We start from the raw sequence: 21,221 nt of genomic DNA, 5'->3' as shown, positions 1-21,221 counted from the left end.
AGCTGCTGCTGAGCTCTGTGTGTGCCTCACTTGCCCCTTTCAGACACATCACAAAGGCCTTTTTCAAAAGAGCAATTTATGCTACATAGTATTTTAAAACATGAAACAACTGCATTAGACAAACCCCTTCCTTTTGTTAGACAATGCTGATGTTTCTGGATTTGCATTCTAAGAAATTTCAGGTACAGGCACAATACCAGGTCAGGGTATTTCTTAAACAAATAAAAAGGCCAAAAACAAACATTTACTCTTAAAAAAATGATATAAAAAGATTTTCAATGTAAAAAAATCAGAAATAAAAAAATTAAAAATAAAAAAAACATCAACTATAATCCCACCATTACTCACATTTTGGTATACACATCCTTCCAGTTTTTTAAATATGTAAACCTTCTATATACAATTAGATTATCAGGCATAGTTTCATAATTGGATTTGCTCACTCAATATTGTGTGCTGTGTCATATCTCTACCTGTTCTTCCAAAACATCACTTTTAAAGGCTAGTATTCCTCTGCATGCTCACGTCACATCCACTAGGTTGTCGGTGCCACAAAGGCACTTGGTGCAGTCAAGAAAACAGTGCCTCTTACAAAGAATACAACTCAATAGCCATTTATTGAACGAATACATGAATCTAACTAACCAACACCTTGTTGCTGGACACTGAGCTTATTTCAAACTTCTACTACAGCAAACTTACACAAAGATTTTGTAGATAGCTCTAATTACTTCCTTAGACTCAACTCCTAGAAATAAAATTTATTGGGTCAAATGGTACACATTTTAAAGCATAATTAGGATGACCATATAATTTATCATCAAACCAGATCACTTCTGAGAGGAGAAGAGGGCATACTTCATCCAGGACAGTCCTGGTCACTGGGATACAGAATTACATGTCAACACACTTTCAAACTTTGCCTTAGAGGTTATAGCAATTTCCATTCCCACTAGTAGAATATCAAGGGCACCAACTTCCCCAGGCCTAACATTTGTGACTCCACTCTTGATATCACATACATCCTATAATGACTATACTCTGTGGCATTTTTGATATAAAATAATAAAGAAAAAAAAAAGGAAATCTTATCCTAGTCCCTTACCCTGGTTTCAGGTTCCTTTCTAGGGGCTCTAGTTTCCTTTCTAGGTGTTGGCAAATGTTTTCTGTAAGAGGCCAGATTACTATCTTTTAGGCTTTGCAGGCTATACGGTCTCTGTTGCAATGACTCAACTCTGTCATTCCGGCATGAAAGCAACTACAGATAACCTGTAAATGAATTAGTGTGGCCGTATTCCAATAAAACTTCAGGGACACAAATTTGAATTTCATAATTTTCATGCATCACAAAATATCCTTCTTCTGACTTTTGCCCCACCCCCTCCCAACCATTTAGAAACGTCTAAACTATTTTTAGTCTGTGGGCAAAATAAAGACACTTAGAAAATGTCTGGTAGCCCGGCTGGGGGTGACTCAGTGCTTGAGCATCGACCTGGGATCCAGGCAATCAGGGTTTGATTCCCGGTCAGGGCACATGCTGGGTTGCGGGTTCGATCCCTGATTGGGGGCGTGCAGGAGGCTGCCCATCGGTGACTCTGTCATAATTGATGTTTCTATCTCTCTCTCTCCCCCTCCTTCCTCTCTCTGGAATCAATAAAGATATATTAAAAAAAAAAAAAAAAGTCCAGTAGACAACTAAAACAAAGGGAGCCTGGGCTGGGAGAGGAACCTGCTAGTCTCTTGGCTGGCCGCATTATCCACATGCTCCTCATGGCACACACAACTTGCTTCATGGAGTGTGAGTTTCCAGTTTGAATATATATTTTTTGTACAACATTGCTCCTATACACAAGTCAACTTTATGTGATACTCAATTGAATAAAGAGCAATCTACCGTAATGATGAAGGCTAAGCTGACACTGTTGGATTTACTAAACAGTATGTTGGTTTCCAGTGGGTCACATATAATCTACATTATGGAAACTTTAAGGGATTTTTCCAGGGGTAGTTTAAATTATATAAGTTTTCCTATAACATACTAATTTTATAACCTAGTTACACATAAAGATGATTCATATTAATTTTTTATTCCTTAAAAATACTAAGGAGTACAATATGAACTCAATGTTCAATGCTCATAAGAAAAAAAAGGCAGGACAGAGGAGAAACGAAAATTCAGCAAATCATGTTGCAAGCAGCAGTTATCAAAGTGGCTTGGCTTCCAGCCAGTCATCCATACAAGTAAATTGGGATGTTTCTAAGAGTCCAAACAGAATAAAATGGCATATGATGTTTCTAGAAAGGAACACTAAATCCCCATTATCATTTGAAATACCAATTTCCCTCTAGGAAGATAGAGTAAATATTCTCATTTTATGAATGAGGATACTGAAGTCCAGAGAAATGTATAGTAACTTAGCTTAGGGCAAAGTGAGTTGAGCTGGTGGGAGTACAAAGATGAAAACTTGGTGCTCATGTACTTTCCAAGCTGTCTACAATTAAAAAAGACAGCAGTGACTGGGACATCAAGGAATAGCCTCTCCTCTGAGACAGCCACAAAGAATACTTACCGCAGAGGAGGATGGTGCAGGGGAGAAACAGAGGGCTTCAACAGCAAGAATAATACAGCAAGCAGAAATAGAAAAAAATCCATCCCAGATACACTGACTCTCAAAGACAGATACAGATCTTTAATTTAACGCAGAGTACGTTTAATCACGGAGAAAAAAGTTATAGAACATCCTTGGGACTTTTCTAGTCCAACAATTAAAACCACATTAAAAAGCCAGCAGCAAGAGTTTAGAGGCCTAAATGACATCTAGAGAAACTACTGTTCCCTTTCCTTGGGTTTATAAAGATGTACCTTTCAGGCAAGAGAGATGGCTGTGATTAATTTCTTTTCTAGGGGGTGAGATTTCCATTTCCATTGTCTTAATGTGTATAGGATTCTTCTGTGAAGGCCAGAGAAGATGGAAGATCAAAATATTTGATGCTAATTGGAATAAAGTAAGACAAATGGCTGATTCATGGAACCACAATTTTATCACAACATCACCAGATGGGGTGGTGGGAGGGCTATTATGCTTCCCATTAATAAAATCTAAGGTATTTAAAGACTCCAAAGACATGGAAAATCACTTCTGCCTCCCTCCGAGGTAATGGCAGGGGCTGAGAAGGCTGTCATGGAACGTCATACCTCCTTGGACTTCTCACATACGTCACTGCCTAAGCAGGACTGGACCACGTCAAACCCCTGTCTGGTCCAGTCCTGGTTATGTGACGTCAGTTTACTCTTTATCAATAGTTCACTCTTCAGAATGAATTTGCAGGCAACAGTGCAATCAATGATGAGTTTTTCCCTGTCTCTGTTTTTGACTTGTCTTGGTGCCAAAATCAATGGCAACACAAACAGCATGGTCATTTACTGTAAGACCTGGCTCTCCAAGTCTCAGCTATCAGGGTCTAACTTAGCTCGTTTCACTCGGCTATTATCATCCAGATGGCAGAAACTTTCTGTGGTGATGTCTCTTTTACTCTCCGTGGGATCCAAAGGGAAGTCCTGGTCTGTGGCCAGTACTTGTCGGACAGTCATGTTAACACGAGCAGTTTTCAAGTAGCTGGTGCACACCTGCCAGTCCTCCACAGAACAGCACTCTACCACCGAGTCTCTTGGGAGGACAGCTGGGGGAGGTGTTTCTAGGCAGCAAGGCAGGCTTTCCCCCTCGGAACTTGGAAGGACCTTTGGAACTGCATGGTTCAATAGGCGGCTGAAACCTGACATTACCATGATGTCACCACTGTGCATAAACATGGCTGTCGGGGCTTCATCTCTTTTGAGACCACCCAGGAGAAAGATGGCAGACTGTCCGAAGCTACAAAAAAGTAAGTAAAACAATACACAACAGTAAGTTTCTGTTACTAACCATGGTTGGAAAAGTTATTGCTAATTGCATTATTTTCTCATTTCAGCTTGGTACTTACCACTCCTAAATCTTTTTTTTTTTTAAATATATCTTTATTGATTTCAGAGAGAGGAAAAGAGAGGGAGATAGAAAGAAACATCAATGATGAGAGAGTCATTGATCGAGCCTGCAACCCGGGCATGTGCCCTGACCAGGAATCGAACCCTGATCGCCCGGATCCTAGGTCGACACTCAACCGCTGAGCCACGCCCGGCTGGGCTAAATCTTCCTTTTTAAACTGTGCTAAGATCCTTCTCTTTTGGCTTGTGTCTGTGAGTGACCAACTCATGATCTGCTACTTAAACTTATAGCCCACAGGACTGTGGTGAAATAAAATTTGAAGCAGTTAAATAAGCAAAATGAGAATTTAGTTTTAACATTACCCATAAAATTTTTATTGATGCATCTTTAAGATTTAAGTCTCCCAATAAAATTACACTAAAGCCCTAGCCGGATAGTTCAGTTGGTTAGAGAGTCCTCCCAATTGCCAGTTATGAATTCAATCCCCGGTCAGGGCACATATAAGAACCAACCAATGAATGCATAAATAAGTGGAACGACAAATTGATGCTTCTCTCTCTTCCTTCCTCACTCTCTAAAATCAATAAATTTAAAAAAAAATAGAAAACATTACAGTAGAGACCTGGCTGGGTGGCTCAGTTAGTTGGAGCATTGTCCCATACACCAAAACGGTTGTGGGTTTGATCCCCGGTCAGGGCACGTACAGGAGGCAACAGATCTGTTTCTCTCTCTCTCCAAAAAACAAAAAAAATCAATAAAAATGTATCCTCGGGTGAGGGTTAAAAAAAAAAATTTACAGTAAACACCCTTTACCCACAGTTTCACTTTCTGCAGTTTATTACCTGTGGTCAACTGTAACCTGAAAATATTAAACAATTCCAGAAAGAGACTACTGAATAAATAACTCATAAATTTTAAATTGCACGTCATTCTGAGTAGTGTGATGAGATCTCGGCATGTCCTGCTCCGTCTAGCCTGGACATGAATTATCCCTCTGTCCAGCGAATCCATGCTGTATATGCTCCCCGCTCATTAGTCACTTAGTAGTAGCTGTCTCAGTTATCAGATCGGCTGTCATGGTATTGCAGTGTTCGTGTTCAAGTAACTCTTATTTTACTTAGTACTGGCCCCAAAGAACAAGAGTACTGAAGTTGGCAATTCAGATACACCAAAGAGAAGCCATAAAATGGTTCCTTCAAGTGAAAATGTATAAGTTCTTGACTTAATAAGGAAAGGAAAAAAACTGTACACGAAGGTTGCTAAGATATACAGTCAGAACAAATCTCCTATCTGTGAACGCGTGAAGGAAAGAGATACTTGTGCTAGTTTTGTTGCTGTACAACAAACTGCAAAAGTTATAGCCACAGTGCATGATAGGTGCTTAGTTAAGATGGAAAAGGTATCAAATTTATGGGTGGAAGACATGAACAGAAAATGTGTTCCAATCGACAGCAGTGTGCTATGCCCAAAAGCACTGAGCCTATACAAAGACTTCAGCAGGATCCCCTGAAACTAGTGACCACATTCACACAACTTTTATTACAATATATTGTTACAACTGTTTTATTTTATTAGTTATTGTTGTTAAACTCTGTGTCTGAGTTATAAATTAAACTTTATCACAGGTATGCATGTGTAGGAAAAAACAGCACATACAGGGTTTGGTATTGTGATTTCAGATATCTCCTGGGGATCTTGGGACATATCCCCTGTTGATAAGAGAGAGGAACTACTGTATTTCAATCCTTTACTGTATTTATCATTCCTATTCACTTTAAGAATAAGGTAATAATAAAATTCTGTTCAGGCACTTTCTTTGTCAGAATCAGTACTTTGCACAAATTTAAACTTATGTTTAGGGAGACAGGAAGGGTAAACCATCAGTATTCTCTGCTTTGCTCTTCTCTATTCCAAAACAGATGCTGTCTTTGCTGCATGGCCTCCCACTTGCCTATTCCACTAACACTGACATTACCTCTCATTACAAAAGGCAGATTCCACGCATCTTAAACAGAAATATTAACTGTAATTTGGTCATTACTCTTAAAGGACCAGGGTAATTCTACTTATGATACATTGTTAAAATGTTCTGAAGTGAAAGATTATAAAGTCCAGTCATTTAAAAAAAAAGTTCATTGTTTTTATTTTAGTTTAAAAATGCTTTAGAAAGCGGAATGAGGTAAAGTAATCCCAAATCCCTAAACTAACTTACCTGAATGACAGCAGGGGTTTGGAGTGATCTAGCTCAGATTTGTCTACGTGAATTCCCAGTGTCGAATCTAATCGGTAGTAATTCAGGATACCTGCTTCGGCTCGGAAACCCTGAAATCCACAGGCAGCAGCTACTTGCTCTGAGAGGAAAGCCAGGTCAGAAGGGAAAGGTGTATAATGATCTGCTGAGTATTTCTTTAACAAAAGTAGGGAAAATAAGAAAAATAAACAATGACCTCAGGAAAATAGAAAACTGTGGTATAAGATTAATTACCACTTAAAAATCATCTAGCTTACATGTTACATTAACATAGCATGATTTATGCATCCATATTTTGAACGGCTCATTATTAGATTACCACATGCCTCAAAATATGGATGGATAAATCATGCTATTCCAGCACTACATCACCTATGCTATAATGAAATAATTACTTTTTGGGGGCTTTGAACCCTCTTCAAGCTATCTATGTATTATTCTTTTTTCTTTTCTTTTTTTTTAAATCCTCACCCAAGGACATTTTTTCCATTGCTTTTCAGAGAGAGTGGAAGGAACAGAGAGAAACATCGATGTAAGAGAGACACATGGATTGGCTGCCTCTAGGTATGTGCCCTTGGCTGAAATTGAACCCAGGACCCTTCTGTCCACAGGGCGATGCTCTAACCACTGAACCAAACAGGGTGATAATTTTCTTATTATTTTCTGATCAGAGTCTCTGATAATTTTCACTCCACATTTTTCTTAGTAAATAAGGCTCACTTTAAGATTCTTGAAGAATAACAATGTCAACAATAAAAATAATAAAAAACAATCAGCTAGCATTTATTGTGTTAATGTTTTTAACTGCTTAGAACAGCCAGGCACTATTGTAATCACTACATAGGCATTAATCACTTAATTATCACAACTACCTTAAGAGGTAGGTATTACCCGTTGATGACATAATGCAAACTCATGGCCATTTTCCCAAGTACAGCTACCTAGTTTTCCATTAAATCCGTATCACTGAAAATAAGAACTCTATCATAAATATTTCTGGGTAACACATCATTACTTTGATCAGTTAACATACATGTAAATAGGCTGGGTTGACTGAAACTATAGGGCTTTTAGAAAGTAAATGGTTAAAGCAAGATAGTCTATTCCATTCTGTTTATTCAGTTTACTCTCAGAATTAGTCCTTTTACTTGGTGGCAAGTATCTCATTGAGACAAGAGGCACTGCACTGCCAGTGATAAAGGAGGCATTCTCTGAAGCATAAAGGTCAGGAAAGAAACTGCACCTCAAAAAAACCCACCGTGGAACTCTGATTCTTCCCCATCTCTCTCCTGCTTAGACCTTATATAGCAGGCAAGGTATTTAGATTCAGCAAGTCCTTTTGTTAATTGATGAGAACACTAGAAGTATATGAATCTTTTTTACTCCAGGCAGATATTATGTAGAAAATAAATGCTCAACAAACACTAAACAATAATGGAAATAAAGATCATAACTGACAACTGCCTTGAAACCTACTTAGAGGAAGTACTGATGATTTCCAATAAAATAATACAACATATGAAGAAATTTTCTCTTGATAAATTATCCATGCCTCTTGAGAGACTGTATCAAGGGGATTGTAGGAGGGTATAAATAAAAGAGGTCCTTCCACATATTGGTAATGATATTGTAAGCTTGGCCAGGAAGAAAGTCCATTATATGGGCCCAAGAAGTATAAAAATGGAATTAGCAAGGAAACTCAAATACCTTACTGTCCCAGTTATAATGGTAGCCTAAGGTCACCCACCGCAGTTTCTCTAGTAAGCTTCGAGGTCTCCGTTTATTCCCTTCTTTATATCTGCAAAGATTAGACATGAAGGATTTATTAAGATTAATTCACCTTAAATGGCAGCAATAGCTGTTTGTATGGAACCTAGAGTCTAAATTTGGTATTCCGTGGAATAAGCTGTTATCCAAGACCTTGAAAGGGGAAATTAGAACAGATAAATGTGTTGACAAAGAATATAATATTAAAAAACATGATAGCATTTCTAATTTCTTGTCCTTGGTTCTAAATCCTCTGCTCAATGGGATCTGTTTTAAATAGCAAGTGTCCAGCATCTCAGTGATGATAATGCAAGAATGACAACAGAAATGTCTTTACCTGTCCATGGGAAATGGAACCAAGGGCACTATGGGTAATTGACATTTGGCTAACAGAACATGTTCAATTTGGTCTGCTAAAAGTGGTATATGATTAATCATAGCTATCACTATGTCTATAATGATGGTGGCTTCCCAGAATTGGAAGTTGGGGCAAGTTTGGCAAAACATAGTATACAATCAGTAACGGGGTTAACATGACTTCTTTAACGCTACATAACATAGCTTAGATAACTGAGGCTTAGCTAACTATTAAGGACCACTATAATTTGGTTTCTGACATCCCTTGTTCAAACCCAAGGAGGTTTCTGTAAAACAGAGGCACCCTTCTGCAAATACCTTATCTGATCAAATCCATGGGATTAACTATTTTTTCTAAAGAGTATGCAAGCTTGTTTGTTTGATTTACTTCTAAGTATCTAAAAATATAAGAATGCTAGGTCTAATAATTTTATTTCCCTTTTTCTATTTAATTTACATCATTAATCAATCAAAACAATTTTTTTTATTCAAGAACCACTGCTGTTTAAAAAAATTAATCTACTTTAAGGAGTTTGTATTCTGACAGGAGATGACAGCTAAGCATAAGAAGAAATGATGGGAAAATTCAAGGCAGTTTAAAAATCTACTATTAAACTGAACAACACAAGACTTTATGGGCCACTAGAATTAAGGAAAAGGAGAGCTCAAAGTGAGCTGTCTAATCAGTTAAGGTTTCACAGTACAGCTGGGAGTCGAGCACGGCACTGAAGAATAGCCAGCCTTTAAACAGGGAGTGATGCAGTACGATATACAGGCATACAGCATGGGCAGAAGGAGCAAAGGATTTATTAGAGGCTCAGACTCTAAGTGGCACTCGTCTTGATGTCTGACAAAGAGTTTACAGAATAGATGCTATCTGTCCTCACAGAGTTTACATTCTAACGACACTGTGATACAGACATACATCAAGACCAGTAGCTAAAAGAAATAAAACACACACTAATTTATTTAGGACAGCCATGCAGAAAACAGGCAGAGCAGATCTGACTGCTATCCTTTGAAATGCCTGCTTCTGAGGCTGGCCCTTGGCTGGCTGCTGGAACTTGGATTTTGGAGGTTCACATCATGACTAGAATTGTAGCTCACTGTGCCTAAGTTGTTGGTACAAACAAAACGGTTTAGGTTAAACACCCACTTTCCTTCTGGGAGTCTGCAATTTTGTGTGTGTTAGACAGAGGCTGTGTATGTGACCAGCACTAGTAGAAACCTGGGCACTGAGCTTCCCTGGTAAACAACATATCATAAATCACAACTCGTTGCTGGGGGAATGAAGCCTATCTTGTGTGACTTCACTGGGAGAGCACCCTGGAAGTTTGAGCCTGGTTTTCCCTGGAATTTGCTCCAGGTCCTTTTTCTTGTGCTAATTTTGTTTTCTATTTTTTCACTGTAATAAGTCTTTCCCAGTCGCTTCTCGGCCTTTTGGCTAAGATCAAGTGTAAATCTTTTCCATAAGCACAACTACATCGGAGCCCTGTGAATCCTCCTGGTGAATCACTGAACTTGGGTGTGGTCTTGGGGACCTCTGGTGTAACAGGAAATAGACAACTATTAACAATTTAGGGGAAAAGACACGTAGGCTTAGCCAGTGACTGCAACTAGCAGATGTGAATAGTTATATGTATAACCACCATTCATTATTTAAATTTTGTGTGTAAAAACTAAAATAAATAAATAAATAAATAAATAAATAAATAAAAATGCAATGTAGTTATCAACACAACCTGAATTCTACCAATGTTTCTTCAGCTCAAGGTACAAATAAAAGGACTCCCTGATAATACCCTCAGAAGAAATATTCTATTTTGGTAGCCCTGAGACAGATAAGGACTCCCTGATATTCTCCTCAAAAGAAATATCCTATTTTGGTAGACCTGACACAGAAAAATAAGCATTACCTCTTATTTTGGGACTCGTGAATCCTATGGTTAATAGTATATAAATGTAATTCTGAAGTTACATAATGACTCTATAGAGGCAATCCATTCTATTTATTCCTCTTTCCAAGATATTATTTAGTACCTAATTCCTTATTTAAAGCTAATCTAGCCCTGGCCAGGAAGCTCAGTAGGTTACAGCCACATCCCGATATGCCAAGGTTGTAAGTTCAATCCCCATTAGGCCACGTACAAGAATCAACCAATGGCGCGGCCAGGCGTGGCTCAGCGGTTGAGCATCGACCTAGGATCCAGGAGATCGGGGTTCAATTCCCGGTCAGGGCACATGCCCAGGTTGCGGGCTGCAGCTGATCAATGACTCTCTCATCATTGATGTTTCTTTCTCTCTCTCTCTCCTCCTCCTTTCCTTTCTCTGAAATCAATAAAGATATATTAAAAAATAAAAATTAACAATTAACCAATGAATGCATAAATAAGTGGAATAACAAATTGATGTCTCTCTCCCCACCCCTTTCTCTCTCAAATCAATAAATTTAAAAAAAAGATAATCTCATATAGCTGAAACTAATACAAAACAATACTGAATATAAAATACAATTGAAAAAATTAAAAAAAAAAAAAAAAGATAATCTCAAAGCCAGGAGAAAATTCTGAATTTTCATGGATATTGAAGCTATGTTTTTTCAAGGAGGGAGTAAAGGAAGATGCTAAAGTCAGTAGTGTATAAATGGAATCTAGAACTCAACATACATGGTGTCTTGAGTATCTAGATAGCAAAGAGTTGTACAGAAAGCTTTTATAGAACCTGTGTGTACCCCAATTAGTTCCTGCCAAGTGTTTTTCAAACTTTAATGCTCACCAGAATCACCTAGAGGGCTTGTTGAAATTCACATGCTGGGCCCACAACTCTACATTCTGATTCAGCAGGTCTAGGGTGGGGCCTAAGAATGTGCATTTCTACTAAGTTTTCAAGTGATGCTGTTGCTGCTGCTGCCCAGGGGAACCATACTTTGAGAAACACTACTCTAGCCAAAATTTAAAAAACAGCCTGTCTGGGGTGGCTCAGTGGTTGAGCGCCCACCCATGAACCAAGAGGTTGCTGGTTTGATTCGCGGTCAGGGCACATGCCTGGGTCGCGGGCTCAATCCCCAGTTGGCGGCGTGCAGTAGGCAGCTGATAGATGTTTCTCTCTTTCCTTCTCCCTTCCCCTCTCTGTACAATCAATAAAAACATATTTAAAAAACCAAAACAAAAACATTTCCATTTCTTTTAGAACCCATACTATTACATCAAAACCAAACTGATCTGAACAAGTAAAGATAACAACAGCATAGCTCTGGAAAGAATTCAGGTGATGGTATTTTACTTTTGTTGTTGTTAATCCTTACCTGATATTTTTTCCATTGATTTTTTAGAAACTGGAAGGTAGGGGGAGAGACAGAGAGAAACATCTATGTGAGAGAGACGCATTGCTTGGTTGCCTCTCGCATGGGCCCTGACAGGGGCTGGGGATCAAGCCTGCAACCAAGGTAGGTGCCCTTAGCCGGAATTGAGCCATTCTGTGGGCTACTGCTCTAACCACTGAGAAAGCCGGCCAGGGCTGGTTTAATTTTTTTTTTTTTCACTCGGAGCTGATGCTTCCTAGGGCCAGTGGCCTTCTTTTCTGTTTTCCAGATGACTGGATTCACTATAATAAATTCTGTAATAGCACCATAACAACATCTTACAGGAGTAGAAAGGGGAAAGGATTATATCTGCTTCCAGACCAAGGATATCAATAAAAAGGGCTTTCACATATATAAAAATGGATACAAGGCATTTCACAAGCTTACAGAACAAAGTTAAGTTGCTTTATTTAAATTTTTATTTCCTCTTGTCTTATTCTTTAAAATTTTTGATTACGTAATACATTCATGAAATTCAAAAGGTACAAGAAAATATCCATTAACTAATTAATTCCATAAATATTTGTTAACTACCATGCACTGAAGAATAAAAACATAGGGCAAGGGGACAAAGAGGGAGGGAAAAGAGGACTGTTATTAATTGAATGGTAAGGGAATCATCTCTCATAAGACGATATTAGAACAAAGGTCTGAAGAAAGCAAGCCATTGGTTAACTAATGGAAAAGCTTTCCAGGTAGAAGAAACAGGTTGTACAAAGAATCTGAGGCATGCGTGATGTGTTTAAGGAATAGCATGGATGCCAGTATGGCATAAATGAAAAGGAAGGACAGGAGATGAGATTGGTGAGGTGGCTGGGGGCCCAGATCGTCTAGCCCTTGTAGGCCATGGTAAAGACTTCTGATTTTTTTCTAAGTTAGACTGTGTAACAAAGAATCTGACTGGCCTTTGTCCTTGGTTCTTGGGAGAAAGCTTTTAAATCCTAGGAAGACAAGAATGTCTTTGTTATTCATTGTGGGCCCCAGGACCACACCTGTGTTTATGCTAAAATGACTCATGATGTGGGCTGGTTAAGCTAGAAAGACCAACCATCTGATTAGAGGATTGAGCCTTTTGAGTAGTGATATTTAGCCAGACCTCAGGGGATAGGTGGGGAGCCAGAAATTGAGTTCAATTATGTGACTAATGATTCAGTCAATCACACTTAAGTAGTAAAACCCCAATAAAAACTGAACACTAAGGCCTGGGAAAGGTTCCTGAGAGGGTGACCCATCTTAATTCCATGGGAAGAGGATATGGAAGTTCTACATTCAGGACTCTTCCAGACATTGCCCTATGTGTCCCTTCTTTGGATGGTCCTGATTTGTAACCTTAATTATAAGTATGTTTTCTTGATTTGTGAGTCGTTCAAGAGAGTTACCGAACCTGAGTCATGGGAACTCCCCTAAATTTGTAACCAGTTGGTCAGAAATGTGAGTACTCTGGGGTCTCCTAAACTTTGTGGCTGGTGTCTGAAGTGAGGGCAGTTGGGTTGGGGACCATGTACTTAACTAGTGTTGTCTGTGCTGACTCTGGATGGTTCGCACCAGAGCTGAATTGCGGTACTGCTGGTGAGAAGCTATAAGAGAGGTGACAGGGTTTCTAAGCTGTGAAAACAGACTGAAGAGGCACAAGAACAGACACAGGGAAATGATGGTGGCTTAGATTAAGGTGGGTGTGATGGAGATGCTGAGAAATTATTTTATTCATTGTAACTGTAGACCCTACTACATTTGCCAGAAGATTGTAAGATTTTTTAGTGGCTGCATTCTACTGCTTGGGTATGTCATGCCTGATTTATCTGATCTCCTGCTGACACTTAGGATGTTTCTCATTTTTCCCCCATTACAAACAAGGCTGCATTGACGATGTTTATACCTATTACTCTTGTGTAAGAATCTCTAGCTACACTATTCACTGACAATAAATTTTGAACAAAACATAGAACTGAGGTGGCCTAATTTTGTGAACAGACCTATTTTTGCTTCTAAGTTCAAGAATTGCTTATTCATTTCCTACTTAAAGTTTCTTTTTCCCTGACTATAGAAACAAAGTTGAAACTGAAAGGATCCTTAGAGGTGCTCTAGTTCAGTGGTTCTCCATGTGGGTGATATTGTAGATAATCAGAATCTATAGGGGAAGCTTATTGAACCACAGACCCTCTCTCTTTCCAGTATGCTCTGGGAACGTGGGGGAAGCTGGCATTACTGTCCAGCTGGCATGATTCTACCACCTCAAATGGCTTATCCTGTGAATCCCTTTGTTTCTCACATGGGGAAATAAACTCATATCAGGCAGCGACAGAAGAACTCGGGCCCTAATCAATTTTCAATGCTCCCTGCAATGTCTGAGCATATCAATTTCTTCCAACCCTTGACAACAGACAATATGACTTGAATTTTTTATTTTTGATAATTTAGGCAAAAAAACCCACCAATCTCACCATTGTTTAAAGGGTGACTTATTAGAGATTCATCTGACCTATCTTAGAAGATGAAAACTGAAATTTCTGAGTCATTTGTCGAAAGGGAAAAAAATTAATTACCTGAAAACACAAGCTGGTTTAATTACAAACTCTAAGTTCTCTTTGACTATTTTCACTCAAACTGTACCATTAGAGCCACTAAGTCCAAACAGAACACACAGAACTGGTATAATGTTTTTAAGAGACTGTTTTAAGGGTTTCTCACACACTATCTTATTTAATACACTATCAAATGAGGAAAGGACTACTATGAGACATAGAAAGGTTAAGAAACTTGCTCAAATTTACACAGCTTTTAAGTAGTAGAGCTGGGATCTGAATCCAGCAATCTGACTCTAGAACTAGTAGTCTACACAGCACTAAACCCTTTACAGTCTGGCCCTAAGCTATCCTTCCTGCTACACCTCTTGCCAATTCTATTCATGACTTCCAGGAAGCATTTTCCATAATCTACCTCCAATCTAGCTAGCAAAATGACCTGCCAAACTGTATTATATGGTTATGTCTCTGTCCTTGACTAACCTACTAATTCCTGAAATGCAGAAACAGTCTCTTATCTGTCTTTGAATCTTGAACACTCAAACGCAGTATCTGACACATAGCCAAAACTCAATAATTATTGAATAAATATATGTATGCACACATCCTGTGCACCTATCTCACAGAACTTACTGTTTTAAATATTATCTCTTTGCTCAGGCTGCTTTCTCTACCCAAAACAGTGTTTTTGCTTTTCTGACTGGCAAACACCCTAATCATTTTCAAAAATATGTTTTTATTGATTTTAGAGAGAGAAGGGAGAGGAAGAGAGACACAGAAAGAAACATCAACAAGAAAGAAGCATTGATCAGCTGTCTCCTGCATGCCCCCTACTGGGGATCAAGCCTACAACCTGGGCATGTGCTCTGATCCAGAATTGAACTGGGACCTCTTGGTGCACAAAAGGAAGCTCAACCAACTGAGCCGCACTGGTCGGGCTCCTAATCATCTCTGAAGACCCAGTTCAAATAGACAGAGGAAAAAAAGAGGAAAATGAACTTAATTAAAAAATCATTTTTTCTTCTTTGACACCTCCTGCCTGCCTGAAAGAATTATTTCTTCCTCTGGCCACCACAGCATTTTTCTTGCTGAGCTCTATTGTAATTACTCCTGTTGATATTGAGTTCCTGCCATAGACTATGCACTCCTAAGTGCAGGAACAGTGGCTCACTTATCTTTTTATCACCAATGCTCAGCATCATACCTGGTACACAGCTGACCCACAAGAAATATTTGTGGAATGAATGAATGTTAAAACAACATTAAGGTACCAATGTTAGTTCTCATGAAGAACAACTGACCTACCGTAAAACAGCTATTAGAACTGACTTTGTTTAGGAGGGCAGAAGTAAAGAGCTTTCAGTTTTACTTTTTGCTAGGATATCACAAGTCTTCAAAGGAACTCACTTTAAGCAGAAAACAGGACTGAAGCTGAATGAAAATGGATCATCTGATGATTAATGAGGATGAACTTGATATCTAAGCTACGATTAGCAAATCTTTAAAATAGATCTCAATTTAATATAACTGTCAAAGCATCTGTCCAAATGTTCCAGGGGGAAAGAATATAACTGTGCTGCATTTGCATGGAAACAAGGAAAAAATAAACAAGTCCGTTACTTTCACTGCACTGTTATGGAATAGTTCCTTCAAAGATCTATGATGACCTGAGCTGAATACTAACAATCTTACTAGGATTGATAAAACCTACCTTAGAAACTCTTTGCTCTGTTCCCACAGATCTTGGGTCTCTTCTTTAGTCATGTGTTTGTCCAGGTTACATACATTAGGTTTCTGGGAATATAACTTAAGGCACTGCTTCACCCAGTGCCACTGGTAACCAGGGAGGAAGGGATTTGGGATGAAAATAAATCCTACACAAAAGATGGATGGGAAAGAAAGGAGAGAATGAAATTCTCCATCAGTTATTCAGATAGTTTACTTCTGTTGACTTCCCTTTACCTTTAATATTTACTCCCCATCTTCTTTTGCTCATGCTTTCAGTGGCTTACACACTTATAAGCAAATGTTCTCATTCCCACTGTCCAATTTTAGAGGAGGAGTTCCTTCAAGTTAGTAAAAAGTTTGATGAACACTAGACATCTACCACTATGCAAGTATCTTTTTGGCTTTTGTGTTTTTCTCAAGAGAAACAAACATTCCACGACTATCAACTGTTACCCCAAAGCAAACTTCAGAAGTGAAACAGCCAAAAGTCACCCCTCAAATTTTCACCAGGTGTCATCATGTATAGAGGTGGTGGCTGCTTCCTGCAGTTACCACCTTTGATATTTCAGTGTGCCCTTTGTGCCTTTTCCATTTTCTGGCTAACAATTCTATAAATTATCAGTTAAAATAATTGATGTGATTTCTGCCTCCTGACTAAAATAACACGGAAGGAAAATGGTATGTACATCTGCTCAGTCTGGCCTGATGCAAATACCTACAACATGTGTGCTGAAAAGATCCTAGTGACGTGAAAGTGATCTAATCCCATTTTCTCCTTTGTAATAGAGGAATAACAGCATTTAACTAGGATCCTATGCAGGGCAAGGATTAATTCATCAAACATTCAACACACACAATGTACTTTCTTAAGGATTAAAGAGATGAAAAACTGTCCAGCCAGTTGGCTCAGCGGTTGAGCATCGACCTAGGATCCAGGAGATTGATGTTTGATTCCCAGCCAGGGCACATGCCTGGTTTTCGGGCTCAACCCCCAGCCGGGGGTGTGCAGGAGGCAGCCGATCGATGACTCTCTCTCATCATTGATGTTTCTCTCTCTCTCTTCCTCTCCCCCCCCTTCCTCTCTGAAATCAATAAGAACATATATAAAAAAAAATAAAAGAGATGAAAAACTGTCTTTCATAAAATACCTGGAGATAAGACAGTAGATAAGAGCTATACAGATAAAGTCTTTCATTCATTTATTTTTTAATTTTAACTTTTAAATTGAATTTACCGGGGTGACATTGATTAATAAATTTATATAGGTTTCAGGTATACAATTCTATCATACATCAATTGTATGTTGTATTGTGTGTTTACCATCCCAAGTCAAGTCTCCTTCTATCAACATTTATCCTTCAAGAACAAAATGTGATTAAAATACTTGGTGATCCATGCTCCTTATTTACCTAAACTCATACAGAGCAATGCTTTCATATATAAAGTCCATCATTTGACTGTTCCCTTTGTGATTTCAGTCATAAGATCAGTCTTTAGTTCTGTAATATAGAACTAAAGTTCATGAGGCCTTTTTAGGAAGTATTAAAATTGTTACACCTTCCCTCCCTGGCAAGGGTGGCTCAGTTGGCTGGAGTGCTGTCCTGTACACTGAAAGGTCACAGGTTTGATTCCCAGTCAGGGCACATATCTAGGTTGAGGGTTCGGTCCCCGGTTGGGGCAGGAAGCAACTGATTTATGTTCCTCTCTCACATCAATGTTTCTCTCTCTCACGAAATCAATAAACATATTAAAAACCCCAAAATCATTATTAAGAAAAAAAAGCTGTTACACCTTCTAATGTTACTAACAAATACTTCAGTGGTCATACTATATTAAGAGCTGTAACACAGACCTGGCCCTTGGCACAACAAAAATTAATATTTCTTTTTAGGGGTATCTCTTGCTTTTAATCCATATTTGAAATCATTTAATGCAATGTAATTTTATGTCCTCTAAAAAAAAGCAGGATGACAGATATAAGCTTATTTGGCCAAATAAAGCACTTCCATATATTCTGAATAGTTCACAATAAATCTTATTAAAATATTAGTATTATATTATTTTAAATATTATTTTAAAAATACTTTTAAATTAAGTTATTACATATTAATATTAAACAATAATTACAATGGCCCCATGAGCCTAGAAACAAGGTTAGTAACATTACCCACTCTTCATTATTACCTTAATATATCTGCAAAGTGAGCTACCCAATATCTCTAAAACTTCAGGACTTTTGATCTCATTAACTAATTCTTTTTCAAATGTTCAGCCTTGATCATACCAATAATTTTTAAGTTGTTATGCCATTTGAAAATACAGGGATTTTGTGACTGGAGTGACGATTATGAATTATTCTATTCTTCTGCTAGAGTAGGTGTGTGTTTAGAGAGTTGCGGCAGGGAGCCGAGTCAATGTCCTAGTTTTTTATTTGTACCTGGCGTGCTACTTTCTGCAATATAAGCAACACTAGTGACCCTGTTCTGTCCTTTGGGAGTGCTAAATAAATGGAAATCTTAGCTGAGGCAGAATTTAGGAGGGGTTGGAGAGTGGAACATTTCTGTGTGTTTGCTTTTCTTCTTTTGTCTATTTTCTAGCTCCTCTTCTGAAATTAGACAAATGATTGATTTTACCTTCTAGGTAAGCTGCACTCACCAGGATAGCCTTCAAGTCCATAAGCTTGCCACTTGCTGACTGGCTGAAGTCCTACTCTATGTGCATCATGGTCACTGATTGAGGACACACTCAGCTGAGATCTGACCACCTGGCAGGAAGAAAACAAGTCAGAGGGCTAAAGTTATTTTACAGGTCAAGTCTGAGAATCTCAAAGCTCTAAAGACATTTCTGGTATGGGGCAAAGTTAGGAGTCATAAGCCTGAGGTCCTAAACTTAGTCCCATCACTTACTTGATATAAGACTTAGGTAAGTCATTTAACTTCATAGATCCTCAGTTTCCTCATTCATATACTAACAAACACTAGAGAGCTATATAGAATTAAGATAAGTAATAATGAGAAGCCAGCTGATTTTGGCCTTAAAGACTATCTTTTCTTATGGTACCACACCTTTGTGATTTCTTTTAGCTCTGATCCTGAAAGGTGTCTGGTGTTCTGGAATACCCTGAGTCACAATGCTGTTTACTTCGGTTAGGGCTAATAATAATGCTTCTGAGGCATTTGTACACAGTTGGTGTTTAAACAGAGATATGGGGAAAAAGGAGCTGGGGAGGGTGAGAGAATGGAAAGAGAGCACTAGCTATATAAAAACAGTGTATTAATAATATATTAGGAACTCTGTTTGCTAAAAGTATAGTATTTGCTCTCTTTTAGATAAAACTTCAAATTGAAACCCAGAACATCTTACCTTTATTAATTAGGAATTAAGTTTTTCAGAAGCTCAAAAAAGTTTTATTTGCATGTAGAGCATCTTATGGGTGGCTCATTAAATTGGTTAAGAGAGCCAATACACAGTCACCAAAGTAAGGACATTTAGAAAAAAACCAAAACTTCAATCTTTCATGAATAAACTTAGGGTCTGGCTTGCCTTAAAATACATCAAATGTTCTCTTCCAAAAAGATATCATCTCTCGTCCTATTAACTTTACCAAGTGTGGAGATTTTGACAAAACACCAAGTGGCTGGTATATAACCAGTCTGTATAATGAAATGGCTATCTGGACACTCTGATAGTCCTGACCAAGCTAACTTTTCCAGATACCTAGAGGCTGATAACATGTTTTTAAACATTTTGTGATTTCTTAAATACACCATACTTAATAGTGCATTGTAATTCAGCAACGCCCTCAAGAACCTAATCTATCATATGCTAAACTGAATCAAACCCTGAACTTTTAAAGTTTTTCTGTTGCTTCCCCTGCCAAACTGTTGCCATCACTTCCTCCGTTGCTCTCATTAGGTGTCTTTTAATAGTAACTTTCTTCTCTAATTTGCTACTTTCAATCTGTTTTGAGCCTGGTAACTAAATACCAAAGTTTTTATGTATTCAAGTATTATATTGAGTACTTATGTTTTAGTATGTGCTAGAGACAATGTCCCCTTCTCAGGTGACTTAAGTTCTAAAAGTATGTAAGTATTAAGGTAAAGTGTGGGTAAAAGTAGCTGAATAAGGGCCCGAGGGGCTCTCCCATGAATCAAGTGTATTATTCTTGGGGTGCAAACTTTCTGTATGTTATTTTGACAATTCTAAAACCACTTCTGCTAACTAAGTTTCTTAGGAAGCTGAGCTCTAGACAAATATGGTGATTATCATGGCATTCCAATTTGATCGAGAACTATTACTGAGCTTAGAAAGAATCCCTCATCCAGCAATCCGTGGACAATACCAAGGGCAAATTAAGGGATCAGGTATCCGCAGTGTTAAAGTAACTGTAAAAAAAAAAAATACATTACACTACAGTTGTGTTTCTCCCTGTGACCCCTGCGCCCCATGTCACTTTTCTTCATTTTCATGGTGAAAGTAGAAACAATGGGTGAAGCTTGGCTTTGTTAGCCCTTTACTTTCAACTTGGAGAGATTACCTCAGAATCTTTCAACGCCTTCTTTCTAGAAGGCTCAGACAAGGCCGGTACCAGTTTTATGGACAAGAGCTTAACAACATCGGTCCCTCTCAGTTCTGGGATTACGCAGATACTTGGCTCTTCCAAGCTGCGGAGCGCTACCCTAACGTCTACGAATACGGTTTACGGTTTTTACAACACAGATCGAAGTAGAAATGTAAGTGGAAAGTTAATGGCGGGAATAAATACCAATTCCTATACATTTTTTGACCGCGGGCGCCACCAGGAAAGGCCGCGTGGAGAAACCAGCAGCAGAGCCCTTCATCGCCAAAGTGCGACGTTTCGTGGGCAGTTCAATTCCGTGCCCATGGAGGGACGGGATCGCTTAGGAACAGTCAGTCTGGAAGCGAAAAGAGGTGAGGGGGACGTTGAAACCCCTCCAGGAAGCGAGGCAGGACGTCCGGGAGGCGCGCGCCGCTCCTCTCCCGTACCTTGTGGGCCCCGGGCCCCGCGCCGCGCTGGGCCGCCGAGAAGTCGATGACCCCTCCCAGGTCTGCGGTTCCGGGGCGGCTCTGCCGGTAGAAGCGGAAAAGCTTCCGAAAGGCGTCCTCCCCCGGCTCCGTCGCCAGCGTAACCACGGAGCCCAAGGCCGCCGCCATCTTCCCCATTTCGCCTCCGGGCCTCCTCTGACCCGGAAGCAGATTCCCGTGCTCCGGCTCCGGCAGGCTTTTCCGGG

General features: G+C 39.0%; 1 protein-coding gene across 1 annotated transcript; it reads right to left on the bottom strand.

The window, feature by feature from the left end:
* Nucleotides 1-2,689: 2,689 nt before the first annotated feature.
* Nucleotides 2,690-21,153, bottom strand: ALKBH1 (alkB homolog 1, histone H2A dioxygenase). The gene is made up of 6 exons (XM_016220198.2): nucleotides 20,977-21,153; nucleotides 18,625-18,733; nucleotides 15,953-16,115; nucleotides 7,942-8,032; nucleotides 6,196-6,389; nucleotides 2,690-3,872 (listed from the first exon to the last, which is right to left on the bottom strand). The coding sequence occupies exons 1-6, from the start codon at nucleotides 21,151-21,153 to the stop codon at nucleotides 3,449-3,451; spliced, it is 1,158 nt and encodes a 385-aa protein (XP_016075684.2). The 3' UTR covers nucleotides 2,690-3,448.
* Nucleotides 21,154-21,221: the final 68 nt, after the last annotated feature.

Source organism: Miniopterus natalensis, chromosome 1 (genome assembly GCF_054644295.1).
Source record: "Miniopterus natalensis isolate mMinNat1 chromosome 1, mMinNat1.hap1, whole genome shotgun sequence".
NCBI lineage: Eukaryota > Metazoa > Chordata > Mammalia > Chiroptera > Miniopteridae > Miniopterus > Miniopterus natalensis.
Note: the sequence above shows the minus strand (reverse complement) of the source record. Positions and strands in the feature narration are given on the sequence as shown.

Excerpts from the sequence above, each read along its gene's own strand:
- ALKBH1 (XM_016220198.2), bottom strand. The coding sequence starts at position 21,153 with ATGGGGAAGATGGCGGCGGCCTTGGGCTCCGTGGTTACGCTGGCGACG. Across the intron at positions 18,734-20,976 it reads CGGGGCCCGGGGCCCACAAG|GTGGTCAGATCTCAGCTGAG; the intron begins GTACGGGAGAGG and ends TCTTCCTGCCAG. Across the intron at positions 3,873-6,195 it reads AAACCCCTGCTGTCATTCAG|CTTCGGACAGTCTGCCATCT; the intron begins GTAAGTTAGTTT and ends ACTTTTTTGTAG.